The following is an 8,984-nucleotide window of genomic DNA, read 5'->3' as shown; positions in this document are numbered from 1 at the left end:
GCAGTTTCACGTATTTATTTTTGGCAGGAAGGAAATCATTGCAAATCTCTTGACCGACAATGCTCGCCCCTGGAAACGTGCACATTCTACATGTAGTATTTCCCAAGTGATACTAGATTGTTTATCACATTCAAAAGTCCAACAGAAACCCATGACAACCCAGACACCAGCATCTCCACCATTTGGGGAGGGGGTGTTACTCTACAGAGAAGCTCCCTGGTGAATGAGACAGGAACGGATTTACAGTAAATTAGGAACAGAGGCAGCCAGTTGATTTTGCACAGGTAAATGCAAGCACTTCAAACTCTCCACTCTTCTCAAACCCTGGCATGCCAGCTGTCCATCACAGCACCTTTAGAAGCAGAGGCACAAACGTCACGAGTGTTTGACCATCGGGCTGTGTGGTTCTGGATTTTATGAGAAAGCCATCTTTAATATACAGAGTTGTAAAATGTTGCCAGGTATATATAGACTTACAGTTTCCTTTATATAAAAAGAGTTCAAATGCTGCAACCATGATAAGTCAGTGTCATTAGGGCATCCTCATGTCTCCAAAGCCATCTCATCAAAATTGCACCACGTCAAAGGAGCTTCCCCACCATCAGCGATGACAGGTGGTGTTTCTTTTAAGTACACATAGTGTTTACAAACAGCTAATGGGTGAAACCACGGACCAACACGTAGAATTCCAGAGCAGTGGAAGACAGAGCAGTAACAACGTTAAGTGTGCCTGGGCGCCTCCGCTCCAGGCCCGGCCAGAGATGTCCTAATATCACAGGGGCCGGAGTCCCCGACCCACAGTATCCTGTTCCAGACCTTAATGTTAAAAATACTTGTCCAGGAGACCGTATTTTCACCTGATACAAAAAGGACCATGGAAACTCAGGAGGTCAGATTTATCATTTGGCAAAAGAGGTGGTGATGGCGGGGTGGGTGTGGGTGGGGGTTGGGGGGCAGGTTTAGGTAACATGGGAAGTCTATGGCACAGAGAAATAGCTGATAGGTTTCACTAGGTTTTAAAGCCCACAATTTAATAAAAGGTAATAATTAAAAACAATACCCGTATTTACCTCAAAAAACATAAACCCCAAACATTCATCTCATTTCTTGGCCTTACGTTAGAATTCTATTGCTTCATTTACATGTAGGTGATTAAAAAATATATATTGATATAGATATTTTGATTATATACATAAAGCAGAATCAAGGGTTAAAGTAAGAATGGAATTTTGGAGCGTGGTCAAATAAGGTGCACAGAATCCAGAGCCCTGCAAGGGCCTGCTGCCCTCCCGAGACATTCTGTGTCTATGGTGGCAGGAACCGGGCTCCACCCCCAGCAGCTCTGCCCCTGCTCAGTGCAAGGGCGCTCACGGTCTCTGCAACTACTAGGCGAAGCGTCTGGCTCAAGCCTGCCAAGTGTCTTCACTCCATAAGAAGTGGGGCACAACTCCCTGGTTTGATTCCCTTGGAATATTCTAGCATTTCAGTCCTCTCTGCCCCCTGTTCCAAATGAGACCATGGATGCCAACTAAGAAGGGGCCATGGGTGAGGGTCTAAGGCTCTCAACAAGACGGATTTCTGTGTGGATGTCAACACATGACAGATACTTGACAGCAACATTCAAGACATTTAAGGCAGTGGGTTCATTTAATGACTAGTTTCCCAAATCAAGGTGTATGGCGTGTGCGGACCCTGCCATATAACTGTCATTTTCTGTGGTCATGCCTAGCAAGGGGCTGTTTCTATTTTCACTGGCATGTGAATTACTGGGTTTGGAACAATCAGAATGTGCGGAGACCTGGTTACCCCTGAATACTTTTCTTCTGAATGCAAGGCCGTCTGCTGACCAAAGTGCTGCTGGGAGGATGTGATTGGCAGCTGGCTTCACTAGTTTGTGAACGAAAGCAAAAAAGAAATTTTACCTTGACCCCCCCCCCCCAATTTTCCAGTCTCATTAGTGCCAGTCGCTCCCACTAGAACTCCGGCCTGACGCACAGAGGACTAAGGCAATGGTGCCAACATGAAAGGGTTCATTTTAATTATTTTTAAGGGTAATACTTTATAGACTGTCTTCTGATCAAACGAGGAACATGGCACTGCTTAAAACATCTCACTGGAAAAGGCTGCACAGGGAGCCCCGGCTCAGGGAGGGGGGCTCCTCCTCTCCCTGGCTCTGGGCGGTGGGTCCCACCTCCAGACGCCATCTCCCTAACCCTCGGCTCAGAAACAGGCTGTGCTTCAAAAGAGCCCAAGAGATGGACTTGGGCCCACGCCAGTGTGGTGACTGGCGGGGGCCCCAGGTTCTCCAGAGAGAATGGTCAGCTTATCACAAGAGCTGACGTGGCTGACTGCAGTTTAAGATGAGCCCCACGCCGGTAAGCTGTGCTGGGCCCTTTTGTCTTTGTGTCCTCCTGAACTCCCGAGGCTGATGCCAGGGAGGGAAGGCAGTCTGCAGTCTGCAATGGGGTGGGACACCTATGTTTCTAACCCTGTCCTTGTCTGCAGCTTAGCAGTGAGCAGATTCTGAGCATAGGCACGGTGGCAAAGAACAGTGTAACAGCCGCTGGTCAATTCCATTTGGTGGCAGCGCAGTAGCAGCAAAGAAAATTCCCAAACATCTTCACGTGTATCCAGCTTTTGGAAAGGAAAGATCTAAAAATCAATAGACAGATTTTTTTTTTTTCAGGGAAACTACCTAAGGGTTTCAGAGTTTCCTATAACTGCTCTACCCCCAAACAACAACAGCCAAACAAAAAACGTACAGAAGTATGGCAGTAGTGTGAAAGCAGAAGTGACATGATGCCACTTGTCAAGGGGAAAATGTGACCTCAAGACAAATCTGTCACCATCGGAACTTATAAGAATAATATAAAAGAATCTATCGTTTCCTAAAGCATTGAGCCACACGATTGCAGAATACATTCCAAACTGGGTCAGAAATGAATTCACACACTGACACAGTCACAAAATCTTGTGGCGGGAGCCCGACCCTGCCACATGCCACAGGTGGTCAGAGCGGCACACCTGTTGGGAGACAGGCTCCCATGACACACCCCATCCCTGTCACCCGCCCCCCCCCCCACCTCCCAGGTTTTAGAAAATTGTCATATTTATCTTAGAGAATCTAAGACAATAAAAGACTAAAAGATGTCTGGAAATATGTCATATAGAAAAATTAACTCTCAGCTTAAAATAACATTCAAAAAGGCACTTCATCCTGTAGGAAAGAGATTCTGAGTTGGGTCAGCTCCTCTGAGCTGGGGTCGAAGGGGACAGGTTGTCTGCTTGGAGGGGAGGACAGTTGAAAGGAAGTCTGATTGATATCAAGCTTTTTTTTTTCCATTTTTTTTCCTTTTTGGTATGTTTTAAGAAAAGCAAATCCAGTAAAATGCATGTCCCTTTATGAAATTCGTTAAAAGAGTTTTTTGTTTTTGTTTTTGTTTTTTAAAATAGTTGCTTCTGTTCTTAAAAAAGAAACCAGGTAGGTATGGCCACATTCACCCTGTGGCCTGGAGCACAGGGTGTCCTCATTCTCAGCTCCCGGGGAGCGGAGGCCGGGCGGGTCCCAAGGCTGAGGTCCTGGAGGGCATAGGCGGGCGGCGGTTGGAGGCCCGGGCTACCTACTGCAGAGTCTGTGAAGCATGCTGTACACATCGTCCTCCTGGCTCAGGCCCTCAAAGAAGGGGATGAGGTCCAGCAGCTCTGTGTCCGTCATGTCATCGAACCAGGACTGCACAGGCACCTGGAAGACAAGTGTGTGGAAGAGGCAGCAGAACTGTATCCAGGGCTGGGGGCTGTTTCTAGCCTGATGAGGTCCCTGTACTTCTTTTTTCTTTTTTTTTTGTCTTTTTAGAGCCGCACCTGCGGCATATGGAGGTTCCCAGGCTAGGAGTCGAATAGGAGCTACAGCTGCCAGCCTACACCACAGCCACAGCAATGCCAGATCCAAGCCGTGCCTTCGACCTAACCATAGCTCATGGCAACGCTGGATCCTTAACCCACTGAGTGAGGCCAGGGATCAAACCCGAGTTCTCAGGGATACTAGTCAGGATCCTTGACCACTGAGACATGATGGGAACTCCCCCTGCACTTTTTTTTTTTTTTTTTTTTGGTTGTGGCATGTAGCCGCTTGATGTGGGACCTCAGTTCCTAGACCTGGGATTGAGCTAGGGCTGCAGTGGCAAAAGTGCCAAATCCTAACCACTAGACCACCATGGAACTTGCAAGAGTCACTGTACTTTTAACATTTCCCTTTGGTAAGGAGGCGGGTATCCTGAAATTATCATCTTGTTTTTGTTTTATTATTATTTTTTTATTTTTTTGCCACACCTGTGGCATGCAGAAGTTCCTGGGCCAGGGATCAAACGGGACAACAGTGATAATGCTGAGTCCTTAACTGTGAGGCCACCAGGGAATTGCATCACCACCTTGCTTGTTCTCCCATTCCAACTAAAATCAATCCAAATCTACTTGATTCAAGAGATGGTCCAGGAAGGCAAAGGTTGCAAGTATTTTCCTGCAACAGAAAAGGTAGCTAGAATGCAGGACATGTGAGAACTAGCCTAGCTACTTGCCAATTCCAAAAAGCTCTGTTCACTGCATCAAATCAGCTCCTTGCACCTCAGAGCACTTGAAGCCAAAGGTCACTGGCCAACCACTGACATCAGAGAGTCCATGTAAAAGCTATCAAAGGGTTTCCTCTTGGGGTCACTGTGCCAGACCGCATGACAAGAAGTAGAACATGTCCTGCTTAGCAGTGATCAGACAAAATTTCAGGATATTCTGAAGCTGGGGAAAGATAGGATTCTCCCTTAGTTTTACACATAGGGGTGGGGAGGCTAGTGGGTAGTAGCTAGGGGTGCAGAGAAGAGCTATAAAAAAAAAACAAACTTAGGGGAATCCAAAAAAGTTTAAAAGTAATATTTTTGACCTTTTCACAAATCTAGAGGCTGCTTAGAAACCTACAATTCATTATGCAATTTAAAAAAATAAACGGCATAAGGATTAAGCAAAAAATGACTACTCCTGGGGAAGGGGCAGAAATGGGAGAGAGGAAAGCAATGGACCTAAGACTTCTCTGAATTTACCGTTGTTGATGGTTTTACCGTTAAACCATGTAAACGTGTTACATAACTGAGTTAAAATGAAACCATTAAGGGAAAAAAAAAAAAAAGGCAACAAAGAATGAACCTTAGTGTAGGAGTTCCACTTCTGGCTCAGCGGAAATGAACCCCACTAGTACCCATGATTCTGGTTCAGTGGAAATGAACCCAACTAGTCTCCATGACGATGTGGGTTCGATCCCTGGCTCTGCTCAGTGGGTTAAAGGATCTGGCATTGCCATGAGCTGTGGTGTAGGTAGAAGACATGACTCAGATCCTGTGTTGCCACGGCTGTGGCATAGGCCAAAAGGTACAGCTCTGATTTGACCCCTAGGCCTGTGAACTTCCATATGCCAAGGGTGTGGCCCTAAAAAGAAAGAAAAAAAAAAGAACCTTAGTGTATATAAGGTTGGTGACGTGACCACAGACAGGATGATTTCAAATGATTCTGAAACATAGTACTCTGCAATTTCTCAAAAACCCTAAATGCATTTAATTGTCTTATTAATAGTAATATTAAAACAATGCTATCTTGAAACTATTAAGCATATACTATAGAATAAATCAAATATGTAATGATGTTAGTATCTTTAGGAATCAAGAGTTTCAGCATAAGAGGAAACACAAATACAAAAAACCAAATTAAATAAAAACTGTTACAAGTGAATTGGAAAACCAATATGAATTTATGAATTTCTTTTCACTCTAAAAATAAGTATATATTAGCTCTGCCCGGTTAGAAAGGGCTGGGAGCAAATCCCAGTTACAATGAGAATCCATCCAAACTCTGGTCTCTAAATACCATTTTCACTCCATAGAAAAATGGCTCCATAGAAAAATGGCTGATTCCAGTGCTAGAGCCAAGAAGTGGACAAGATGAGCTTGGAACATCTTATTGGACCAGAAAGCAGGAAGCTATCAAAGATTATTGTTACTTGAACGGGCGTCTGCTGGCCAAAGGTGAACATTTGAATGTACTAAAGAATAATAAATTGATTAAATTATAACCAAAAAAACTCCATGAGTTCATAATGGTATCCAAAAAAAATTCACTACTTTGGGCATTTTTTAGAGCATCACCTCATCACTATGAAAACTGCAGAATTAAAGAAAAAGAACCAAGACTTCACTCTGACTTCCTTGTTCAAACATTCAAATAATTTTAGGGTAACCAAGCAGTCAATGAGAGCAAGTTCAATTTGAAAAAAAAATAGGGAGTTCCTGTTGTGGGATTAGTGGGTTAAGAATCTGATTAGTGTCAGCGAGGAAGCAGGTTCAATCCCTGGCCTCACAAAGTGGGTTAAGGATCAAGCACTGCTGCAAGCTGAAGTGTAGATTGCAGATGTGGCTTGGATTTGGTGTTGCTGTGACTGTGGTGTAGGCTGTCAGCTGCAACTCTGATTCGACCCCTAGCCTGGGAGCTTCCATATGCTGCATGTGCAGATGCAAAGAGAAAAAAAAAAAAAAAAAGAATTCCAGCCAATAAGTGCAGAAAGGATGACAGAATTTAGAAATCACCATTTTGCAATTCCTAATGAAACAGCAGATGTAGCTCAAAGGACCATCGACAACTGCTCAAATTTTTAGATGAAAGGTTGATGGGAAATTTAAAAACGGATGGATCAGGCTGACAACTGACACCAGAGATCAATTTAAAACCTTTCTTAATAATTTTTTTTTTAAATTTGTCTTTTTAGGGCCACACCCACGGCATATGGAGGTTCCCAGGCTAGTGGTCCAGCCAGAGCTGTAGCCGCTGACCTACACCACAGCCACAGCAGCGTGGGATCCGAGCCACATCTGAGACCTACAACGCATCTCACGGCAATGCCAGATCCTTAACCCCTTGAGCGAGCCCAGGGATCGAACCCGAGTCCTCATGGATGCTAGTCGGGTTCACTAACCACTGAGCTACGATGGGAACTCCAATCTAAAACCTTTAAAAGTGAGGGTGGTTGGGGAGCTTAGAGTGAATAGATACAAACTATTGCCTTTGGAACGGATTAGCAATGAGATCCTGCTGTGTAGCACTAGGAACTATGTCTAGTCACTTATGATCGAGCATGATAATGTGCGAAAATAGAATGTGTACATGTATGTTTAACTAGGTCACCATGCTGTACAGTAGAAAAAAATTGTATTGGGGAAATAACTATCAAAAAAAAAAATAAAACCTTTAAAAGTAGGACAACCTGACATTATATGCCTTGTGATGTGATACCACAGAAAGTACACAATACCAAAGCCATGTGTGGACCTTGTTTGGGTTCTGAATCAAATGACCCAAATGTAAGAAAACATTTCAAGATGACAGGAAAAGAGGAGTTCCTGCTGTGGCTCAAAAGTTAACAAATCTGCATCCATGAGGACTCAGGTTCAATCCCTGGCCTTGCTCAGCGGGTTAAGGATCCGGCATTGCCGTGAGCTGTGGTGTAGGTCACAGACGTGGCTCGGAGCCTGTGTTCCTATGGCTGTGGTGTAGGCCAGCAGCTACAGCTCTGATTTGATCCCCAGCCTGGGACCCTCCATATGCTGCTGCAGGTGTGGCCCTAAAAAGCAAAAAAAAAAAAAAAAGAAAAACAAAGACTGGATATTATTAAGTAACTGTTTTGTCAGATGTGATAAGGGAATTAGGATTATGCTAAAAAGTAACTCTTATCTGTTAGACACTTCACAAAATACATTATGGTGAACTTGATCAACTCATTATATTGAAATATAATAAACAATGACTATACACTAATTAAATCTCATTTGAACTCTATTTTTTTTTTTTTTGTTATAAGTTGAGAACAGAGTTCTAGCCTCAAAGAAAAGGAGCTTGGGTAGGCTTTTGTTGAGTCTGAGGTCTGGGCTTGGGCGGACGTATCCTCTCTGGACAAGCAGTCACCGGCGGGTATGTCCTTTCCTCCCCTGGAAATGAAGGGCAGGAGGTGGGAGGGCATCTCTCCTGCTCTGGGTCAAGCTGCCATGCTTCAGGAGTTTTATGTAGGAAATGTTCCCACTGTCTCCTTTTTAGACATCATTACAAGGTGGTAAAGCCTGGTGGCCTTATCTGAAGACCTCACTGAAGTGTTTTATTCATTCTTAATACTTCTGTTGAAGAGGTCACCTAGGCCTTCTCAGTCTTCAGGGGTCACAAAGTCCTGGGCAGCTGCCCGCTCCAGGAGGCTAATGACAGATGGAATCTTCTCCGTCACAACGCCAAAGATGCTAAGAAGATACAGGCTCATTCAGCACTCACCCATCGCAAGCACTGTTCTAAGTGCTTTTCATGCCCTGCCACACCGAATCCTCCCACAACCCTATGAGATCAGTAGGCCTATAGCCCCCATTTGACAGATGAGGCTCAGTGAGGTTAAAGAACTTGGTCAAGGTCATGGAACTGCCAAGTGGCAGGATTGGGATTTCACTAAGGAAAAGGCCAAGAAACCCTAGGCAGGTGCTTGAAGGTAGAAAAGGGGTGCCACCTGGCTAGAGAGCTCAGATCGAGGTCCGTGCCCTTTCTCTTGGGGGCTACTTACTGCATTCTCAGGATGGAAGATGTACGAGGCAGGAGAATTGTCCACGATGATCACTTTGCTCAGCTCCCGTCCAAGGCGACTCAGGTCTTTCACATAGTTCCCACGATGGAAAACACAGGATTCTCGGAAGAGCCGGGCCCGGAACACACCCCAGCGGTCCAGCAGGTCAGCCACGGGGTCTGCGTACTGGAAATCAGGTGTCTCGGTGAGGGCTGGGTGCCCAGAAAAGCCCAGAAGCCCTGACCTCCTGCAGCAAGATCCACATTACTCTTCTAAAAAGGGATTTAAATAGTTGGGTATGTCTCAAGATCCTGGTTATTTTCCTGACACCCTGGATTCTTCTTCCATTTCTCTCACT

At 44.9% G+C, this 8,984-nt stretch overlaps 1 protein-coding gene across 1 annotated transcript in view; it reads right to left on the bottom strand.

The window, feature by feature from the left end:
• The window catches only part of CTDSPL (CTD small phosphatase like), a 121,163-nt gene continuing 112,179 nt past the window's right edge, over positions 1 to 8,984 (bottom strand). The window contains 2 exon segments of the mRNA XM_047770189.1: positions 1 to 3,742; positions 8,627 to 8,812. Coding sequence (XP_047626145.1) covers positions 3,617 to 3,742; positions 8,627 to 8,812 — 312 coding nt within the window. The 3' untranslated portion in view covers positions 1 to 3,616.

The sequence above is a fragment of the Phacochoerus africanus genome, chromosome 1 (assembly GCF_016906955.1).
Source record: "Phacochoerus africanus isolate WHEZ1 chromosome 1, ROS_Pafr_v1, whole genome shotgun sequence".
Lineage (NCBI taxonomy): Eukaryota > Metazoa > Chordata > Mammalia > Artiodactyla > Suidae > Phacochoerus > Phacochoerus africanus.
This window is presented reverse-complemented; position numbering and strand designations above follow the sequence as displayed.